Source organism: Sarcophilus harrisii, chromosome 4 (assembly GCF_902635505.1).
Source record: "Sarcophilus harrisii chromosome 4, mSarHar1.11, whole genome shotgun sequence".
Taxonomy (NCBI): Eukaryota; Metazoa; Chordata; class Mammalia; order Dasyuromorphia; family Dasyuridae; genus Sarcophilus; species Sarcophilus harrisii.
This window is the reverse complement of record NC_045429.1, coordinates 462,884,671-462,905,560: the sequence shown is the minus strand read 5'-3', so window position 1 is coordinate 462,905,560 and position 20,890 is coordinate 462,884,671. Positions and strand designations below refer to the sequence as shown.

Sequence of the window (20,890 nt, the reverse complement as noted above, 5' to 3'; positions counted from 1 at the left end):
CCGCCCGGGGCCTCGGGGCCTTCTCTGCCAACAAAGACGGGTTCTTTTACTTGCAGATCCTTCCCGGGGTCAAAGTCATCATTGCGCACACAGAAACGAAGGGCCCCCTCGGCGACTCCCACCTGGGTGAGGTAAGATTGGCTTTGGGGGTTGGGGAGGGGACGAGATCTCAGGGCCGAGCCTCGGGGTCATGTCCTCCGGGGGGGCTCCAGATCAGAGGGGCTGTTGAGAGCCCTCGGCCCGGGGGTGCTGCCGTCCCTCAGCTGTGGCCCCCAAGGGTGCCTCGCTCCGTTGTCCCTCAGCCCAGTGGGGGTGCTGATTCTGCCGGTCCTTCCCTAGATCTGGGTGAGCAGTCCCCACAACGCCACGGGCTACTACACGGTCTATGGGGAAGAGTCCCTGCACGCTGACCACTTCAGTGCCCGGCTCAGCTTCGGAGACACCCAGACCATCTGGGCCAGGACGGGCTACCTGGGCTTCCTCCGGAGAACAGATCTCACCGATGCCAGCGGAGGTAAGGGGGGCAGCCCGACTGCCGGCACTGAGCCTGGGGCGCACAGCCAAGGGTCCGGGCAGCCAGAGAGAAAGGGGCGACCGGAGCCTCCTCTAGGCCCTCGAAGATAAAATGGGGTGACTATAGCCTCCTAGACCCTCGAAGATATAAAAATGCACCAGGGCTTCTCCCCAGCCCTGGGAGACCCCCTTCACACTGAGTGAGAGCGGCTTCCCTCCCTTTAGGGAAAATCAATGCCCCTTGAGCCTTTGAGCCTTTATGAGGCGCCTCATGTGTACTCGGCCCTAGGGATGCAAAGCCCCAGCGGAACAGTGGCTCCTCTTACTTTAAAGAAGGGGAAAGAAGGGCGGCCCCTCGCTCTGGCCTGTGTTTGCCGTCTGAGGCCATTGTAGAGTCAAGTTCCTGCGGGTCTTTGAACCACTGGAGAGACCCGCTCTTTGTCCCGAGCTCCAGGAGCGAGAGGGGTTTGTGACTTTGGGGGGGGGGTCTCCTTTCCACAGAGAGGCACGACGCCCTGTATGTGGTCGGCTCTCTGGACGAGACCCTGGAGCTGAGGGGCATGCGCTACCACCCAATCGACATCGAGACCTCCGTGATCAGGGCCCACAAGAGCATTGCGGAGTGGTAAGGGTGGGGGCCCCGGAGCCTGACCACCCCCGAGCCAGGGCCGGGCCCCCAGCCGCGGGATGTAGCTCAGGGGAGCCTTTGCCTGCAGGGGAGACACCAAAGGGCCCTGGGTGCCCTTTCCCGGCTCGGGCCTTTTGTTCCTCAGGGGTCACTCTCCCTTTAGTTGGGGCCTCTGGGCCCTTGCCCGGCCCCGCCGGAGCATGTGGGCCACGGCCAACTGGTTCTGTTCCCTCTCCCAGTGCCGTGTTTACGTGGACCAACCTGCTGGTGGTGGTGGTGGAGCTGGAAGGCCCCGAGCAGGAGGCCTTGGACTTGGTGGCCCTGGTGACCAACGTGGTTCTCGAGGAGCACTTTCTCATCGTGGGCGTGGTGGTCATCGTGGACCCTGGAGTCATCCCCATCAATTCTCGGGGGGAAAAGCAGCGCATGCACTTGCGGGATGGATTCCTAGCCGACCAGCTGGACCCCATTTACGTGGCCTACAACATGTGAAGGCGGGGCCTCGGGGCCCCAGCACTGAGATCCTGCGCCCCCTGGTCGGAGCCAGAGCCCCCGGGGGGTCGGGAGCCAGGCTTCAGTGACTGCCCTCTCTGACGATTGGCGGGACCCGCTGGGGAGTTCTTTGAGATGTGCCCGAGACTGCACCCGGACGTCCCCAGTTTGGGGCCCTGGGCTGGCGGGGGAGGGGTGGGCCCTGCTGTGTCGTGCTGGGGGGTGGGGGGGCTGGCACTGGCACGTGCCTCGGGGCTTTGCTCTCTACTGTATCCTGTACTGTATCGCACATGTCGGAGACGCGCTCCCTGCTGCTTCGTGGGGTTGTTGCTTGACTTCTTCCCTCCCCCGTGGAGTAGATGGCGCCATTCGTCCGCCGGCACATCTGGAAGGGACCAGAGAAGCAAACCGGTGCAGCCCCCTCCTCGTAAAGGGAAGCGCCGGGCCCAGAAAGGGGAAACGGCAGGGTCAGCGGGACCCAGGCGGCCTGGGCCCCCCGTATCATGCTGCTCCCCCCGAACGCCCACTCTTGTTTCTCGGTTACCAAATGGAAACCCTTCAGAAGTGAATTCTGCATAATCCAAGTTACTAACCCTTACTAATAGTGCCATACTGGGCCAGACCCAGGGAGAAGCCTTCGCACTCAGCTTCCCCGCTTGGGTCCGGAACTTCACGTGACAGAGATACTCGTTCCCATGACACGATGTTTGTGGGGAAAGTTATTATCCACACAGGAATTTGGGGGGTGCTTGTTTCTTTCCAGATCCCTGAGATCCGAGGCGTCGGGCTGGGGGGCCCGCCTGGAAAAGGCCTCCGTGGTTCCGGTGTCCCCCAGGGGAAGCTCTGGAAACCTTGTCTCGCAGACACACGCACACATACAGGGGCTCGCGCGGCCCTTCGGCGGGCTGACCCTCCCGCTGCTGCTGCTGGACACGCTTTGCCGTGGGACGTGGCTTGGGCCAGGTGCCCCCTCGACTCACCAGCTGGAATATCGGCCCGAGAGACGGCTGCAGCGAAGGGGCATCGGAGAAGAAGGGGGACCCCTCCAGCCACTCCGAGTGTTTGAAGACGGACACGAGTCTAGCAAATAGATTATTTTTATACGCTACTAAAAAATTCTGTTCTAAAGGTGAGGTTTGGGGGGCCGGGGGATGTCGGACGCACGGGCTCACGGAGCGCCAGGTTTCTCTGCAAGGTGAGGAGTCGGCCCGGATCAGTGCCTAAGAAAGCTGGTGGTTCTCCAGGTTACAGCAACCAAACCAGATGAGCCTCGTGACACGGCGGGCCCATTGTGGAGCCCGTCCCTTATTGGCCAACAGCAGCCCCTACAGAGGAGTTCTGTTTGTCCTCGCGGTGTTCGACTGTGGTGTATGATACAAATGCTTATTAGAACTAATGACCTCGTGTAATTATGTACAGAATTGTATAACTTATTGTTTGAAGCCCGGAGGTCCGACTAACGGACGTTCCTTAGAAGGGGATGGCTGACGAGGGAGAAGAACCACCTGACCCCAACTTTATGTTGTAGTTTTATAGCAAATAAAGCCTTGTAAGATTTTTGTATTGAAAGATCGGTGACAGGAAGACGAGTTGCCTTGTAAAGTAAGATTTTCAAAAGCACATTAAAAACATTTAAAATGACTCTGGAAATCAGTCTTTTGAATCACATTAAAATTCTGTAAGGCCCCGTGCCCCCTGCCGCCGCCAGCTCCTGGTGCTGAGCCACAGAGGCCGGGCTGGGGGTAGCCCGGGCTCTGGAGGTCAAGGAGTCCGTCGTCACACGGGAAAGGTCATTCCTGGGGCCTGTGCCGCGCATGGAGTGAGGTCATCTGCTCCCGGCCGCCTCCGAGGCGCGCTCGGCTGTCGGTCATTTTCTCCTCGGACGCCCCTGCTCTCTCCAGCCTCTCCTCCCTCTCTCACCCCTCCCTCCTTGCCTCAGATTCTGTGCTGACCCAACTCTCCAACTGCCTCCCAGCCAGCAGACAACACCACGTGTCCAAACCAAAAACCGTCTTTATGACCCTCTCGCTGTGGGGGTGCCCCCGTCCCCCCTGTCTCTGGGGGTCCAGACTGGGAGTCGTCCAGGACGCCCTCCCCCAACCTCCAGATCCAGCCTCATCACCTCCCGCCTGCCCCGCGGCAATCCCCGCAAGGGGGTCTGCCTGCCCTAGCTCTCCCCCTCCGAACCACTGCAGCCACCGAAGGCCCAGGACAGGCCACGCGGCCTTCCTCTGAGTGAGGCCTTCAGAAGTGCCTCCATCACCGCCTTCAGAAGTGCCTCCATCACCCGCCCCCCCCCCCCCGTTGCCCTTCCTACCTTTCTCTCCAGCAGAGAGACGCGCTTGGCTCTGGGGGCTCGGGCTCCCGGCTGTTCCACCCTCAGGACCTTCCATCTCGACGCCACGACCAAAACGGTTATTTAGAAGAAGCCCCAAGAGACACCAGAAATGTGGGACGGCACTTTTGGGACACCAAAGAACTGGAAACATTATATTTGGTTGGAGTATGTGAACGTCACGGGATGTGATAGTGCCTAAGAAATTACAAATGTGATGAATCAGAGCAGTCTGGATTCAAATCATCTGGAGACAAGAAAACAACCTTCGCGATCACGATGATGCACCTAAAAGCCAAAAGCTCAGAAGTCACTATTTTTAAGATTGTAAAAAAGAAGCTGGAATCCCATCTGCCCCGTCCCTCTGAAGAGCTGGGAGGTTCACAAAGGCCTCACAATGGCCATTTTTAGATTGTTTTTTGGTTATCAAACGATGAGCCTTCCCACCAGCCTCCTTTTGTTTTGTCTTTACAAAATACTACTTGTTACAAGGGATGGCTCTCTCTCTGAGAGGAAACCGGGAAGGACACTGGGGAAACCGTAGTGCGGTAAAAAAAGGATTTTTTTTAAAAAAATCTGATTACCTGCCAGATGCAAAGATAAAAAACTTAACTCCTTTTTTCTCAAGAAATGGTACAAGAGAATTACTGAGAGCTATTGAGCTTGGGGAAAGATCCGTAGAATTCAGCAGCCTTGCTGGGAAATGGCAAATACAACTTAACCAAACAGCTTTAGTCACAAAGGTGACGTCTTGCAAGGACCCAAAGAGAACAGGATCGCCCCTCCCCGGTTTCTCAGAACACCACCCATCGGGCCTCTGATGGATCCTGGAACAATGGAGCTCACAAAAAACAAGAGTGAAACCAGTTTTCAGCCCAAAATAATTTAGCAGGCCACGAGGAAAGGTCCCTCTGAGCTGGGTAAAGGGGAGCAGGAGCCAGCGCACACATGGGGCAGGAATCTGGCAGGGAGCTCTGAGCTCCCGCACACACCGCAGCGCGGAGGCTCCTTGGTCCTGGCTCCGGGGGCCCGGGCTCAGCAGAGCAGCTGTGAGTTCTCCAGCCCCGGCCCGACAGGCTCCACTAGGCCAGACCAACCCAGCACAGCGGCGAAGCTGCCAGCACCTCCAGCCCTAGCACGGAAAGACCCCCATCCCCCTGCCAAAGGAGCTTGGGACAGTGCCGTCCCCCAAGCCCTAGGGGCAGAGCTCAGCTTTAAAAGTGAGCAAAAACATGGCAGTTTTAGGACACTTCTAGAGTCGTAAAGAAAGGTAAAATGTAAAAAAAAAGCAATTAATCAGTGTTAAATTTTGCTGATAAAATGAAAAATGAGCAAAAGCCCAGACCATAGAAGGTTCCCGTGGCTTCAGGGAAGATCAGAACACAAGCCCAGGGGAGGACAGCGGGGGCAGAATGCCCACGGGGAGCCTCAAAGGCACATAGGAATTGGTCCCACGCTCAAATTCTCTTGGAAAAGCTCAAAAAGGATTTTAGATCAAGTAAGAAAAATTGGGGGGGGGGAAGAGCGACGCAGGAGAATCATGGGGGGTCAGCAGCTTCAGAAAGGAAGTGCAAAAATTGAAGAGAACTTCTTGAAATACAGATTTGACAAAATGAGGAAAAAACGCACTTAGAAAACAACTCCTTCAAAAGTGGAACTGAAGTGATCGCCCGTCCCGAACCCGAGCCCGAACCCGAACCCGAGAGGCTGCAGGGCGTGGCAGAGGGGCTCCTGGGGGGGCGGAGCCTCCTTCACAGGCCGAGCCCCGTGGATCCCTCAAGGCCACGAATCTGAGTTAGAACTGAGGGACCTTGGAGACCCCGTGGCTACGGGCGATCCCTGATAAGAAGTCAGAAGCTCTGGGTTCAAGTCCTGCTGATGGGGTTGGGGTAATGGAGGATAAACATGCGACAGACTCACAAAGGCCATTCTCTTTGCCAAAAGGAAGGTTTATTTAGGTTACAAACTACGGGGTGAAATGGGCGCCAGGAGGCAAACGGGAAGGAGTTGGGGGAGCAAAAGGTGGCAAGGGCCGGGTTTGGAGAGTCCCTTAGAGGAAGATGCCACGGCTAGAGGCAGGAGAGCCGCCACTGGGGGCAGAGCGCGTCGGCCCCGGGAAGAGCTTAGCCAAGATCTGCAGCAGCAGAAAACAGCTGGGGGCTCTCGGGAGGCACGTCCCAGGCACCCCGGGCCGTTTAAAGAGGGCCAGAGGCCGGGGTGCCGCCCTCACAACCGCCGTCCATGCCGGAGAGTGGGGGCCGGGGGCTCCTTCCTGGCCCTCCACGCCCTTGGCCCCTTCCTCTGTGCAGCAGGTGTCTCTCGGGGGCTGTGGGAGGCCGGAGAGTGGCCCCCGAGGTCGCTGTTCTCCAGGCGCCCTGGGGCCCCGGAGCCCCTGGCTGGGCGTCCCGAGCTCGCTGCTTTCAGTGTTTGTTTTGCTGACCCCTCCATTGTCCCCTGCGGCCCCGTGGGCTGGCTTGGAAGCGGTGAAAGCGGGGTTCTGAAGGTCTTTGTCCTGCGGCCCGCTGGGGGGGAGGGGAGCGTGCCCAGAAGGGCCTGAGGCGGGCAGGGTGCGGAGGGAAGACTGGCCTGTGTCTCGGGGCCCTTCCCTAGGCCTGCACATGCTCAGTAAGGCAAAAGGCGCTTCCTCTCCCTTTGGGGGATGGGGACCGAGGCCTCTGGGAGGCTGAGGCAGATCCCAGGTCGGGGTCGGGGTGGGGGGGGTCCTCCTGAGTCGTGGTCCCCAAGAGGGGCTCGATGAAGGGCGAGAGCAGAAGGCCAGAGCACGGCGCCCTTGGCCGTGGCGTGGCAGGGGCAGGTCCCTTCACCTTAACGGGCCTCGCTCTTCTCACCTGTGAAATGGGTGTTCCACATTCCGCTCTGGGGCTGGGGCTGTGAGGGGGAGAGGAAAGAGGCCCCCCCATTGTGGCCCCACCTGCCGGCCCGGCCCCCACAGACGATCATCTCCAGATCGGGAAGGTTTTCTCTCCAACCTGGAATGAAACGGGGAAAAGGGATGAAATCCAGCTTCCTGAGCTCAGGCGTTTCCCAGCTGGCTCCAGGCCTGGGCTTGGTCTCAGAGGAAGCTGGTTCTTTCTGGGTCTCTCTGGGCCTCTTGCCTACCCTGAGCGTCCCCCTGGGCAGGAGGGCGGCGCCCCGGGGGGCCCGCGGCATCTCAGGCTCTCCCCAGGAGTCTGGGACACTGGGCCCAGCCCCACAGGAACCAAAGGGGCCCAAGGCGGGCAGACCCCTGGCCTCGGGGGCCTCCCACCTCCTGGGGGCTCTGGGTCTGTCTCCAGAGGCAAAGGTGGGCGCCCAGCACGGGGGCCAGGGGGGCCAGTGTTCCGCCAAAGGGCCCCCCCGGTACCTTTGGGGAGCTGGGGTCCTGTTGGGAGGTGATGGTCCAGCTCAGGGTGACGGACAAGTGCCTCCTCCACACGGGGTTCCTCTGCAGCAGCATGGAGCCGGCGAGCACGTCCCCGGCGCGGACGGCCAGAGGCTCGTCCAGCATGAACAAGGTCTGCTTCCAGTGCGTGGTGCTGGGAGCAGAGGCAGCGGCGCTCAGGCCCAGGGCGGCGGGCTGGGGGGGCCTCCCTCGGGTGGTGGGGGCTGGGGGGGTGCAGGGCCGTGTGCGCCGAGGCAGAGGGGCAGGGGCCGGGTCTGTCCGGAGCCCGCACTCACTCAGGGGGGTCCGAGGCCAGCCACCCGGTGACCTTCCCTCCTCCTGCCGAGGGCCTTGTATACAGCAGGCACTCAGTGGGGCCCTGATTAGCTTCGCGTGCCAGAGCTGTAGCTTCCGGCTCCCCGGGCTCGCTCCCTCCTCCCTGCCCGCCCAGGCCCCGGCGGCCATCGCGGGCCCGCCCACTTACGGGTCCCAGGGGCCCGTACTCAGCACCAGCTGCGGCCCGCCCTCCCCCGGGCTCCAGAACTCGACGCTGAACCAGGCGGAGAAGCCGTGCAGGGTCCCCGACCTCTGGATGCAGAAGCACAGCTCGCCCTTCATCCTCTGGGGAGGGAGGGGACGGGGGGGTCACACAGGAGGGAGGGGGCTGCTCAGAGCAAGACCCCCAGGCCGGGCCGGGCGGGGAGTCGGGCCCGGACCATCCAGCTCTGAGGACCAGGAGAAGCTCAGCTGGCTCAGGCCCGGGGCCGGGGGCAAGGGGAGGTCCCAGAGCCCTTCCCCAAGGTCACGTCCCGGGCCGGGCAGAGCCCCAAGGCCGCCTGGCTCTGGCCCTCAGCCCCCTCAGGCCGCACGAACCCGCCCCCCACTCTGGGCCCCCAGGAGCCCTGGGGACGCACCCGACAAGACGCCCAAAGTCCTCGGAGCACAGAGCCTCGGCCCCGGCCCCGCTCTGTCTGGGGGAGCGTCCGGAGACGGGAAGCCCGGGGCCGAGCGGGACGGGGAGGGCCCTTCCCCTGGGGAAGGGCCGCCTGCTGCCGGGTCCCTGGGTCCGGGCCGTGCGCCTGACAGGAGGTGGGGGGGGGGGCTTCCTGCTCAGCGTCTCGGGCCCCGGGGGGGGAGGGGGGGGGCCGGGGCCCCTCACCTCGAGGTCGGAGATCTGCACGGTCCTCATGTCCAGCTGGAAGACGGGGAGCGGCTCCGAAAGACACTCCTCGGGCTCCAGGACGTGGTTGTACTTGGGCTTGGCGAGAAACTCCCGGATGGCCAAGGATCTGCTCGAGGGGAAGAAAGGGCCGCAACCGGTCCCGTGCCTGCACCTGTGCCCAGCCCGGAGGCCTGCCCTCCTCCCCCAAGGGCCCGGGCCCATGGCCGGCCACAGCCACCCCCCAACTCTGGCCTTTCTGCTGTCCCTCTCACACCCGGGACTTGGGGACAACAGGCCCAGCCCCCGTGCATGCTGGGAAGTGGCGTTAGCTCCCTCGGGGGCCTTGGCCGGCTCGCTCCCACCAGCTGATCACACGGCCCCTGCCAGGGCCCCGAGAACCCGCCAGCTGTGCTCCCCGGCCGTGCTCCCAGGCTGTGCTCCCCGGCCGTGCTCCCAGGCTGTGCTCCCCGGCCGTGCTCCCTGGCTGTGCTCCCCGGCCGTGCTCCCTGGCTGTGCTCCCCGGCCGTGCTCCCCGGCCGTGCTCCCTGGCTGTGCTCCCCAGCCGTGCTCCCAGGCTGTGCTCCCCGGCCGTGCTCCCCGAGCCCCAGGAAGCTCACCTCAGTGAGCTCAGGTCCAACTCGTAGGCCTTGTCCCAGAAGAGGACTTTTTGGCCGTAGTCCTCCTCCGCACTGCAGGGGGCGATGTGGATGGCGGCCGTGGTCGGCCAGATGACGCCATTGGGGGACAGCCACTTGTCCCGCGCAAAAATCACCGACTCGATCATGAACTCAAACTGCAGACGGAGGCGGAGCCGTGGGCGTGGACCTGCCCCCCTGCCCTGGCCCCCCTTTCCCCCTGCCCTGGCCCCCCAGCCAGTCCCCACCCCCCTCCCCCCCTGCCCTGGCCCCTGCCCTGGCTCCCGGAGGGGTCTCTGAGGCCGGCCAGGCTGCTCCCGGAGGCCCCCTCCCCCGGCCCCCCCTCACCAGCAGGCAGGTGCCCATCCACTCCGAGACCAGCACGTCCACCTTGCCCGGCAGCGCCACGTCCTCCACCTTCTGCTGGAAGACGGTGATCTTGTCGGCGAAGCCGTTGCTCGACACCAGCCGCTCCGTGTGCCGCGCCATCTCGCTGGCCTCCACGGCGTAGACCTGCGGGCACCGAGAGGCCCCGACGCTCCCACCTCGGTCCCCCGCCCGGGGCCCCCACGGGCTGTCGGGGGAGGGGCCGGGGCGCGAGGGGAGGGGCTCCGCTCACCGCCCGGGGCCGCGCCTCGTGGGCGCAGAAGAGGCTCAGGATGCCGGTGCCGCAGCCCACGTCCAGAACCACCTTGTCTTCCAGGAAGTCGCGGTGCCGCAGGATCACCTGGTGGTACGCGGCCATCCTCGGCTGGTCCGACAGCATCTCCAAGTGCAGCTTCTGGGGGAGCGGGCGCCCGTCAGGGCCGGCCTCGGGAGCTCCCCCCCAGCCTCTGTCCCTCCCACCCCACCCCCACCCCCGGGAGGACGGCTACCAGGGCTCCGTAGCTGCCGAAGTACTCCTCGTCCTGCCAGGTGTCCTCGGGCTCCGAGTCCCCCGCGCCCTCCTCCACGTAGCCGGCGGGGATGTAGCCGCGCCGGCCCCCCCGCTCGCCCCACCACCACGCGCCCGTCACCCTCCTCAGCACGAGCAGCTTCTCGCCCCTGCGGAAGCTGAGCTGGAAGACAGGAGGCGGGTCTGGGGCAGCGTCCCCCCCCCCAGGGCGCCGGGGCCAGCTCTGGGGCCCACACGGCGGGCGCTGGCCCTGCCCACAGAGAGACCGGGCCCGGCCCCCCGGGGCCCCTCCCTCCTCGTCTCCTATGCGTGCCAGCCTCTGACCGGCTCACAGCCCGGGGGGCGCCAGCGGGGAGACCTCAGCGGGCCGTGGGCGGCTCTCCCAGGACCCTCGGCTGCCGCTGGCGGCCCTTGTGGCTGGGGCCGCTTCTGCCCCGGGTCTCCTGCCTCAGGGGGGCCCTGGCCCTGCCTCAGGGGGGCCCCGGCCCCGTCTCAGGGGGACCCCGGCCCTGCCTCAGGGGGGGCCCCGGCCCTGCCTCAGGGGGGCCCCGGCCCTGTCTCAGGGGGACCCCGGCCCTGCCTCAGGGGGACCCCCGGCCCTGTCTCAGGGGGACCCTGGCCCTGCCTCAGGGGGACCCCCGGCCCTGGTAGGGGCGCCCCCCTCCTCTGGGACCCTCCCGCTGCTCTGACAACGGTCCCCACAGGGCCAGTCCCGCCCAGGGAAGCGCCCCTCGTTACCTGCGTCCCGTCCGTGGCCACGTAGTCGGCGATGGCCACAAACTCTTGGGGGACCGCGTCCCCCTCCACGGGGTCTTCGTCATCCTCTTCTTCGTCCTCCCCCACTTTCTGCACAGAACCAGGGCGATCAGGAGGGGCCGGGGGGGGCAGACATTTCACCCCCTGGGCGTTCTGAGCCGGGGTCATCCAGGTGGCGCTGACTAAATGCTCAGCGAGTGACTGGGCCCGCTCAGGGTCACTCCCGGAACCGAGGACGGACACGTCCGGCCCGGCTCGAGGACGAGGGCCCGGACAGACGCCACTATTCCTGGAGGCCCCCACGGAGCGGGCTGGCCCTGCCCCCACGCCCCCTCCCCTGTGGTCGAGAGCGGGGAAGCTTCAGGGGCGGCGGCGACTCCCCCACCGAGTCCTGTAGGCCCAACATGGGGCCCGGTCCACCCTGACCTCCAAGGGCCGCTCGCGTTCCCTCCTCCGGCTCCCCAGTGGCTTTAACGCCAAAGGCGGCTCCGGCCCCAGCGTCCTCCCCACCGGCCAACATGCTCTGGCGTCTCCTCCGTCCCCTCCCCTCTGAGAACCCGTTAAGGTCCTCGGGAAGCCGCCTCCCCTTGACCTCTCGGCCGCCCAGCACGAGGTCAGCCCCGAGAGCAGGGGAAGGGGCACAGGATGCCCTCACGGACCGATGTCCGGACTGCTGGCCCCGAGCGCCCGCCCTGGGGACCATCCAAATGTCAGCATCACGGCAACGGGGGCGCCGTCCCCCGCCACTGACCGAGCGTCCCCCGCCCTCTGCCAGGCCCTCGTCCCTGCCAGCCTCGGAGTCCCGGGGTCCTCGCCCCGCACTGGCCAACAGGGTCCCCCATCCGCGGGCCGAGCAGAACAACGAAAGCCCCCTCCCAGAACGACCTCTGGGGGCTGGGGCCCAAGGGGAACTACGAGTGCGGGCCCGCCCCGGATAGCTGGGCCGGGGGCCTCGGCTCTGTCCCTGACCCAGGGGCCCCCAGGCCCATTTCCAAGGGACAGACTCCTCAGTGGCGGGGGGGTCTCTGTGACCCCCTTGGGCAGAGGCCCCCTGGGACCGAGGGCCCGACAGGAGCCGCTCCCAAATTACCTGTGGCTCGCCGTGGGGGGAGACCGGAGCGCGCTGGGGCTCTGCGCCATTGGGGTCCTCCTCTTCGTGCCTCATTGTGTCCTGTCGGGAGGAGAGAGACGGTTAGAAGTTGCTCCGATGCCGGGGGGGGGGGAGCCCCGTGGCCCCCCCCGAGTGCCGACAAGCCCCCCTCTGCCGCTCTGCAAGGAAACAGGCGTCAGCTCGGAGTCTGCTCGCGGGCATCGGGCGTCCTGCGGGTGCCCAGGCCCCGGGCGCCAGATCCTGCTCACTTCCTCCACCACTTCGCACCGGGGTGGGGGTCCCCAAGAAGACAGAGCCTGGCTGCCCGGGGGGCCTGGGTCCTTGGCCCCTCAGTGCCCCGCCTGCTGGCGCAGGAAGAGCCGGCTCCTTGTGGGCACCCTGTGGAGAGGGGCAGTGGGCAGCAACAGGCCGCTTCCAAGGAGTGGGAGAGGCCCTCGGCCGGGCACAGGCCCTCGGCCGGGCAGAGACTCCCGGCCGGGCACAGGCCCTCGGCCGGGCAGAGACTCCCGGCCAGGCACAGGCCCTCGGCCGGGCAGCCCACTGCAGCCTGCGGGCCCTCCCCAGCTGTCCTGACCCGCCCCTGGAGGGAAGCTCAGGCAGAGCCCAGCTGCGGGGCCCAGGGCATCTGTGCCGGCTGGAAGGCTGTTGGTGAAGGGCTCGAGGGGCTCCCTCCGGCCCCTCTCGCGCCTCCCTCTGGGCGTCCGTGGCGCTGGGTGGCCCCCGAGCGGCCCTTGCAACGCCCGGGAGCTCTGCTCCGAGTCCCCTCCCCAGCCTCCGGGGGCAGCCCCAACCCTGAGCAGGGTCCCAGGCCTCGGCCCCCGGGGCCGTCTCCTCGGGACGCGGATGCCCGCTGGCTGCCGCTGCCTTGAGTGCCGGGGGAGGAGACGCTAGGACCTTCCTGGGGGGCGGGGCCCGGCTCGGACGGGCAGAGTGCGGCTCACGAGGACCCGGGGCCTGGCGGGCCGTCAGCGGGCGCCCGAGCTGGGAGAACCCGGGAGCTGGGCTCCGTCAGGGGGTGTCCCCCCGGCTCCTTCCCAGGCTGAGCCTTCTTCAGAACCGCCTGGGGGACGCCCAGACTGGCCACACACGGAGGCAGGAGGAGGGAGGAGGGAGGAGGAGGGAGGAGGAGGGAGGAGGAGGACTCTGTCAGGGAGTCACCCTCAGGCTGGGGGCCCCCAGTGGTCCAGGCCTCCAGCAGCGAAGCCTCCAGCAGCGAAGCCCCGACCTTTGGCTCCCTCAGTGACTGAGCCCCCGGCCTGGGGTTGGGGAGGGGCGGCGAGGCGGGGTCAGCGCCGGCCTTTGTCCCTTCTCCCTGTCCGAGCCAGGGAAGGTCGGCCTTTGGGCAGGGCGGGTCTGGGCGAGTGTGGTTCGCCAAGGGCGGAGCCTGGGTCAGCGCTGGGGGTCCAGCGGCCGATCACTGGGGAGGAGCCGGGGGGGCGCCGCGGGCCGGGGCCCCGCTCCCCGGGGCGCCCGGCGCGGGGGGGGGCACCTGCGGCTCCAGGCAGAGCGGAGGCCAGTGCGACGCCCTCGGGGCCCGGGGCAGGCGGGGCAGCTTAGGGGGCCAGAAGTCGGGAGGGCTCAGGCAGGAAGAGGAGGGGGAGGGGGCGATGCCGGGGCAAGTTTGCACACATGCATCTGTGTGACAGACTGGGAAACTGAGGCGGGGGAGGGGCAGTCTCGGGGACCCCCGTCTCCCCGCCCCCCGTGGCCTCCCCCGCCACCTGCTTCCTCCCCAAGGGCTCCGGGAGGAAGTCGCCGCCGTGGGGGCCGCATCCTTGGGCGCCTCCCCCTTGCCTTCCCCAGTTAGACTCTAAGCTGCCGCAGCGCAGGTCTCGCGCCCAGGTATGCAGGGGGCGCTTAAAAGTGTTCATCGTATAGTGCCAGTAATGGGCATTTATGCAGCGCCCACTGCGTACCGTTCCCACCCTGCATGGAATAAATGGGGAAATGGAGGCCGCCCGGGGAGGGGCCGCGACTCTGGGGGAAACCTGAGCGTTTCGCCCCCCCTTCCCCCCCCCCCCCGGGCACTGCACAAATGAGGAAACTGAGGCTGCCCCAGTGGTCTGGCCCGAGCTCCTTCCGCCCCCTCCCCAGGGGCGCTCCAGGCGCGGGTGGGGAACCGAGGGCGCCGGGCCCGGGGCAGCCACACGCGGCCCCGCTTCCCTCAGCCCTTCTTACCGAGCCCGAAAATAAGGAAACTGCAGAGACTCACCCTTCCCGGGCTCGTCTGAGGGGCAACTGCGCAGGCGTGGGCGGGGCGTGGGCGGGGCCACCGGGAGGCTCCGCCCACGACGCCGCTCCCCACCTCCTCATGCCCCCGCTTTCCAAGGGCCCCACGTGACTAGAAGTCTTAAGGCGCTTGCGCAGATCCTAGAGGTAGCGTTTCCTCCTCCTCTTCCTCCTCCCCCCCCCTGCCCGCGCGTGCGCGGTTGGGCTTCTCTGCCTGCCCCAGGCCGAGCTGTCGGAGCTGCCGCAGCTTCTCTGCCTTTAACCCGGCGTGGGAGCGCGGGGTGGGGGGGGTCGCTCCCCGCTTCGGGGCCTCCGTTTCCCCGTTTGTCGTGAGGGGGCCCTTGGGGGCCCCTTTGACAGATGGAGAAGCCGAGGCGGGCGGGGCCGTGGCGACCCCTCCCCCAGCTGTGGGGCCTCCCCAGGCGCCCTCAGGCTCTGCCTTAGTTTCCTCAAGAGCTCTGGGTTCCTGCTCAGAGCCGGAACAAGCGCGGAAGGAAACGTCTTCTGGGCTATAGACGGGGAGGGTCCCGTGCACGCGTACATGGATGCAAGCACGGGTGCGGCCAAACGCGCGTGCCCATGCAGACACGCACACGTGGGTGCGAACGCGCAAATGTGAACACGAGCATGCAACCGGCTGCACAAAACGTGCATGAACGCAAGCGTGCAAACTGCAAACACGCACACGTGGGTGCAAAACGCGCAAATGTGAACACGAGCATGCAACCGGCTGCACAAAACGTGCATGAACGCAAGCGTGCAAACTGCAAACATGCACACGTGGGTGCAAAACACAACACGGACATGCAACCGGCTGCACAAAACGTGCATGAACGCAAGCGTGCAAACTGCAAACACGCACACGTGGGTGCAAAACGCGCAAATGTGAACACGAGCATGCAACCGGCTGCACAAAACGTGCATGAACGCAAGCGTGCAAACTGCAAACACGCACACGTGGGTGCAAAACGCGCAAATGTGAACACGAGCATGCAACCGGCTGCACAAAACGTGCATGAACGCAAGCGTGCAAACTGCAAACACGCACACGTGGGTGCAAAACGCGCAAATGTGAACACGAGCATGCAACCGGCTGCACAAAACGTGCATGAACGCAAGCGTGCAAACTGCAAACACGCACACGTGGGTGCAAAACGCGCAAATGTGAACACGAGCATGCAACCGGCTGCACAAAACGTGCATGAACGCAAGCGTGCAAACTGCAAACACGCACACGTGGGTGCAAAACGCGCAAATGTGAACACGAGCATGCAACCGGCTGCACAAAACGTGCATGAACGCAAGCGTGCAAAGTGCAAACATGCACACGTGGGTGCAAAACGCGCAAATGTGAACACGAGCATGCAACCGGCTGCACAAAACGTGCATGAACGCAAGCGTGCAAACTGCAAACACGCACACGTGGGTGCAAAACGCGCAAATGTGAACACGAGCATGCAACCGGCTGCACAAAACGTGCATGAACGCAAGCGTGCAAACTGCAAACACGCACACGTGGGTGCAAAACGCGCAAATGTGAACACGAGCATGCAACCGGCTGCACAAAACGTGCATGAACGCAAGCGTGCAAACTGCAAACATGCACACGTGGGTGCAAAACACAACACGGACATGCAGCCGCCTGCACAAAACGTGCATGAATGCAAGCGTGCAAACTGCAAACACGCCCACGTGGGTGCAAAACGCGCAAATGTGAACATGAGCATGCAACCGGCTGCACAAAACGTGCATGAACGCAAGCGTGCAAAGTGCAAACATGCACACGTGGGTGCAAAACGTGCAAATGTGAATACGAGCATGCAACCGGCTGCACAAAACGTGCATGAACGCAAGCGTGCAAAGTGCAAACATGCACACGTGGGTGCAAAACGCGCAAATGTGAACACGAGCATGCAACCGGCTGCACAAAACGTGCATGAACGCAAGCGTGCAAAGTGCAAACACGCACACGTGGGTGCAAAACGCGCAAATGTGAGCACGAACATGCAACCGCCTGCACAAAACGTGCATGAACGCAAGCGTGCAAACTGCAAACACGCACACGTGGGTGCAAAACGCGCAAATGTGAACACGAGCATGCAACCGGCTGCACAAAACGTGCATGAACGCAAGCGTGCAAACTGCAAACACGCACACGTGGGTGCAAAACGCGCAAATGTGAACACGAACATGCAACCGCCTGCACAAAACGTGCATGAACGCAAGCGTGCAAACTTGCAAACATGCACACGTGGGTGCAAAACGTGCAAATGTGAATACGAGCATGCAACCGGCTGCACAAAACGTGCATGAACGCAAGCGTGCAAAGTGCAAACATGCACACGTGGGTGCAAAACGCGCAAATGTGAGCACGAACATGCAACCGCCTGCACAAAACGTGCCTGAACGCAAGCGTGCAAACTGCAAACATGCACACGTGGGTGCGAACGCGCAAATGTGAACACGAGCATTCAACCATACGCACAAAACGTACAAGAATGCAAGCACGTGTGTGGCCAAATGCACAAAACAGGCATGAACACAAGCACACGAAGCATGTGCATCCATGCACACGTGAATGCAAAGCACAAACATGAACATGCAATCACACACACAAAAGACACGAATGCAAGCACAAACGCAGTGCGTGCATGAATGCAAATGAGCACAAACATGCACACACAGAACATACATAAATGCAAGCACACTAACGCACTGTAGCCATGCAAACATGAACACAAAATGTAACCACAAGCACAAACATGTGAATACAAGCACACAAATGCACCGCGAATGCATACATGAATGCAAACACAGGTAACACTGCACACACACACACACACACACACACACACAGACAGCTGGAACCCAGCCTGGCCGACCAAGACCAGGGGCTCTCTATAATCTCAGCTCTCAGTGGGGTGCCTGGCATACAGTGGACGCTTAATGCTTACGGTGGGACATGACGAAGAAATGAGGTAGAAAGAACCTCAGGCAGAGGCGCCCCTTCAGACCCTGGCTCCGACCTCGCAGCCTCCCTCTTTGGGCCCTCCTTCGTTCATCTGTCAACGGGAGGGTTCTCCTAGTCACCTAGCTGACATATAAAAGGGGCTCCAGCCCTAAATGTGCGTGTGTGCATGCGTGCATGCGTGTGTGTGCGTGAGTGTGTGTATGCGTGCATGTGTGCGTAAGTGTGTGTGTGCGTGCGCGTGTGCGTGTGTGCGTGCGTGTGTGAGCGTGTGGCGCTTCATTCTGCGGGATGATGCCAGCTCTCCTTGGAGGAAGCCAGCCTCTTCCCTTAGCCTATGGCGCCGCCTTCTCACTCGTGCTACTGCGCGGTGACTCCCAGTCAGAGCCCCGGGGAACCTAAGACAGCCCCTCACGTAATCTTTTGATCTCTTCACCGAGCGCTCGCAGGACCACGCCGACCACCTGTGCTTCCCAGAGCACAGGATGCAAGTGTGCAGCATGTCACGGGGCGGGGCCGGCGCGGCACCAACGGGCCGAAGGGAGGAGAGGGCAGAGCCCGCGTGGCCGTGAAAGCCATTGTTCGGTGACCCACCCCGCCTTCTGCTTTGTGCGCTCTGGCCCCGGAGCTGGTCGTCGCTTTGGGGGGACTCAGCCGCGTGCAAGGCTGACGGTGCCCCTGTTTGGGCCAGGACCGCGCGTTTTCTCGGGGTTTCCAGCTTAAACGCACCCTGGGGTAGTCCCAGGAGGAGGGAACGTCCGCGTGCCCGAGTCTGCGGCTCCGGCGCTCGGGCGGCGGCTCCGGACGTGCCGTCGGTGGTTATCACAAACCCCGGCTGGAAGCCCCGGCGGGTGAGGCGGCCCTTGGCCCGTCCGGGAAAAGCGGAGAAAGCTGGGAGGCCAAGGAGGAACTTGCCCCCGGGCCTGCTTCCAAGGTGCCCCCGGGGCTGCTCGGGGTGTGGCAGTGATGGAGAGTCAGGCCCGGAGCCAGGAAGGCCCCCGACACTTAGTATCCATCCCGGCGGCTCGGAGCAAGTCACTTGGCCCGTTGGCCTCCATTTTCTCATCTGTGAAACGGGCTGGAGAAGGAAATGGCGACGGCTGCGGCGTCTCTGCCAAGGAAAGCCCCACAGGGCTCACGCGGTGTCAGGGGGACTGAAACGACCGGACAACGACAGCAACAATGGGGCGAATTCTTCTCCCCGCAACCGCCCCGTGTTACTGACGGGGAGACTGAGGCTCCGGCCGAGGAGGCTGAGAATTCCCCCTCCCACGCTGTAATTTATGCTTCTGGATCTTAACTTGACTGAGGCCGGGCAGGTATTAAATTAGATAACTGGAATCAGGGGCTGTGGGTGGGGCTGTACATGCACCTTGGGGGATGGAGCTGCAGCTGCCTCAGGCTTCCAGGAAAGGGCAACCCCTGACGCTCACTGTGGAGCCCCCCCTCCCACCCACCCCCACCCTCCCCCCCTTAATTAGACAACATCCCTCACTGGAGGCCATTGGCTTTTATTCAAAGAATTTATTAAAAGATAAAAAATAATCATGATACAGGCTCGGAGGCAAAGGCAGGAACAACCAACGTCACAGATTAGAAAACAATCACCCAAATAACCCAAACCTGACAGTCTCCTTGTGAACTGGGGCAAGCATCGGGACACCTGCTCACAGAGGCCCGGAGGGAGTCCTGGAGGGAGGCCCGGAGGGAGGCCCGGAGGGAGGAGCGGGAGCTGAGACCACCAGACAACTTCCAGCCCTGCCCCGAGGACTGGGATGACCCTGGTTCCTTTGGAACCATCTGCCCTTTGTCCTCCTCACTCTCAGGATGGCAGAGCTGGGCCTGACTCTGCTCTCCAGGGGAGCGGCCCTTGATGGGATGCGGAGTGGGGGAAGTTTCCCTCAAGGCAAACGCCTGCCCAAGTTTGCAGACTGCAAATGGCCGCTGCTCCCAGCCGCAGAGCCAGAGGGGACACAAAAGCGGCCTTGCCCGCCTGGCCTTCCTTAGCAGCAGGTGGCAGGACAGAGCGGCCGGCCCTGCCAGCTCCCCGAGGGCAGCGGGGCAGGGAGCTCTCAGTATGGGTCCCGGACTCTCAGAGCGGCCCCAGCCTTTCTCCAGCCAAGCAAACACCGAGATGTTCTCTAGTGTCTGTCCCCGGCTCCCAGGGTCTCCACTCTCTCCTGGGCCTCCTCCTTGAGCATCTTGGTCTTCCCGGGCCTCATCAGAGCCCTGCAGTGGTCAGTGACCCCTTTGGCCTTGGGGAGTAAAATTCAAGGCCTCCACTTTCCCAGAATGCACGAGCCCAGCGTCCCTCTGCAGTCTTCTCATGGGCCCAGGACTGATCTGATCTAAAGGTTGCTCAGTTATGGCCTTTACCCTGAAAGGGTCACTTCAGATGCGGGAGTTCTCTGCGCCAGCCGATTTCACCTGCTGATCTGTCTCCAACAAGTTGTCTCGGACCGACTTCTTTCCTGTGAGGAGCAGCCAGTTGCTTACCCGACTCACTTCCAATAGTCCCAGTCGCTCAAGCATTTCATTGAGAAGCTTTTTTCCTCCCATCTTTCTCCAGAAAAGCCGTTTCCCTTCCACCAGTGGTTCAACCACAAAACCAAACCCCTTATGCAAGGGGCAGGGAGTAGCGGACATGCGCACCCAGGGATAAAATCTGAAGCCGGACAGAAGAACAATAGACATTAGGCTGTTTTGTGTCCGGCGGCTTCCGGCTGGGCCTCTCTCAGATCCCTGGCCCCAAGACGGCCGCTTTCTGCAGTCCTTGGCCGTATTGTTTTCCGCGGCGGCTTTATGTACCACTTACTTTGTTTTTTATGAAACTGAGGAGCAGGGTCGGCAGCCCTCGGGTTCTTGATCTAAGAGCCTTTACCAGGTGATGCCAGATTTCTCTTGTGCTCTGGGCTCTGGGTTCCCGAGCAAAAAGCTGACATCACATGGCGGTGCATACAAACCCATTCATGCTGCATGTCATGGTTTTCTTCTTTTTTTTGTTGTTGCAAACTTTCCTATGACTTTTTCTGTGTGAAACTTAAAGAGTATATTCCTCTCTACCATTGACGATTATTAGGTTGTATCTGTACAGATTTCAGTTGGGTTATTCTAAGAATTACCCATAATGCCTCCTTCCCTTTATCTTAGTTCCATTATGTTGACATAATCTTGATTTAAGAATAAAAAGGCTTTTTAAAAACCCACTTCCCTGTTATTCTAAAATCACCAAGATATTACGAGAAAACCCAACTTTGCACGTATTCGGCTCCCAAACTCTGTTTGCTATTTGCTCCTCTGCGTTCATTTTTCCACAGGTCACTGTGGTTTTCCGGGGGTCGATTCTACAAAGATGTTTTAACAACATGGAAAAGATTTTCTTTTTGCCTGATTTTTTTCAGATAAGTTTTTAGGGATGTCTTCTCTTTCCGCATCCCTTACCTTGCCCGTGGTATCTCTTGACTCAGCTCTGCCATCTCTTGTGCACTGTCCCTTGTGATAAAAGAGAAGTGAATAAATCGGCAGAACTGAACAACACATTGCAGCAGTCTGAGGTTGGCGGTGGCCCCTGACCTCGGCGAATAAGGGGAAAGAAGTATCTTCTCATCGTTAGGCCCCACTCGGACTGTTTTAGCTCTTTTGAATCTTGCTTAGTTTCTCCGCCGAGAGCCCTGGACATGTCTGTGGAATTTCGCATGACTCTTTGCCCATCTCTGTCCTCAATGGTGTCATTCAGTATTTCGGGGGTGTCAGTGTGGGCACAGATTCCAATCTCTTGGTTCCT

At 62.4% G+C, this 20,890-nt stretch overlaps 2 protein-coding genes across 4 annotated transcripts in view; one reads left to right on the top strand and one right to left on the bottom strand.

Moving 5' to 3' along the window:
* DIP2A (disco interacting protein 2 homolog A) overlaps positions 1–3,274 on the top strand; it is a 61,117-nt gene extending 57,843 nt beyond the window's left edge. Inside the window, 4 exon segments of the mRNA XM_031968779.1 lie at positions 57–131; positions 340–514; positions 1,015–1,138; positions 1,381–3,274. Coding sequence (XP_031824639.1) covers positions 57–131; positions 340–514; positions 1,015–1,138; positions 1,381–1,633 — 627 coding nt within the window. The 3' untranslated portion in view covers positions 1,634–3,274.
* Positions 3,275–6,827: 3,553 nt separating this feature from the next.
* PRMT2 (protein arginine methyltransferase 2) lies at positions 6,828–14,254 on the bottom strand. Of its 3 annotated transcripts, none has more exons than XM_031968291.1 (11): positions 14,122–14,254; positions 11,889–11,969; positions 10,781–10,888; positions 10,023–10,205; positions 9,767–9,925; positions 9,496–9,660; positions 9,130–9,305; positions 8,510–8,639; positions 7,835–7,971; positions 7,333–7,504; positions 6,828–6,958 (listed from the first exon to the last, which is right to left on the bottom strand). In XM_031968291.1, the coding sequence occupies exons 2-11, from the start codon at positions 11,961–11,963 to the stop codon at positions 6,926–6,928; spliced, it is 1,338 nt and encodes a 445-aa protein (XP_031824151.1). In that variant the 5' UTR covers positions 11,964–11,969; positions 14,122–14,254; the 3' UTR covers positions 6,828–6,925. The 3 variants fall into 3 exon arrangements, with proteins under 3 accessions (XP_031824151.1, XP_031824149.1, XP_031824150.1); XM_031968289.1 differs by having other exon boundaries at positions 9,767–9,928; positions 14,122–14,250; XM_031968290.1 differs by having other exon boundaries at positions 9,767–9,928; positions 14,088–14,139.
* Positions 14,255–20,890: the final 6,636 nt, after the last annotated feature.

What these genes read in the sequence shown, in the direction of transcription:
- PRMT2 (XM_031968289.1), bottom strand. Translation starts at nt 11,963, where the DNA reads ATGAGGCACGAAGAGGAGGACCCCAATGGCGCAGAGCCCCAGCGCGCT. An exon ending in ACGAGGCGCGGCCCCGGGCG is followed by an intron (nt 9,661 to 9,766) that starts GTGAGCGGAGCC and finishes CGGTGCCCGCAG; the next exon opens with GTCTACGCCGTGGAGGCCAG. An exon ending in AGTACGGGCCCCTGGGACCC is followed by an intron (nt 7,505 to 7,834) that starts GTAAGTGGGCGG and finishes CTCTGCTCCCAG; the next exon opens with CACCACGCACTGGAAGCAGA.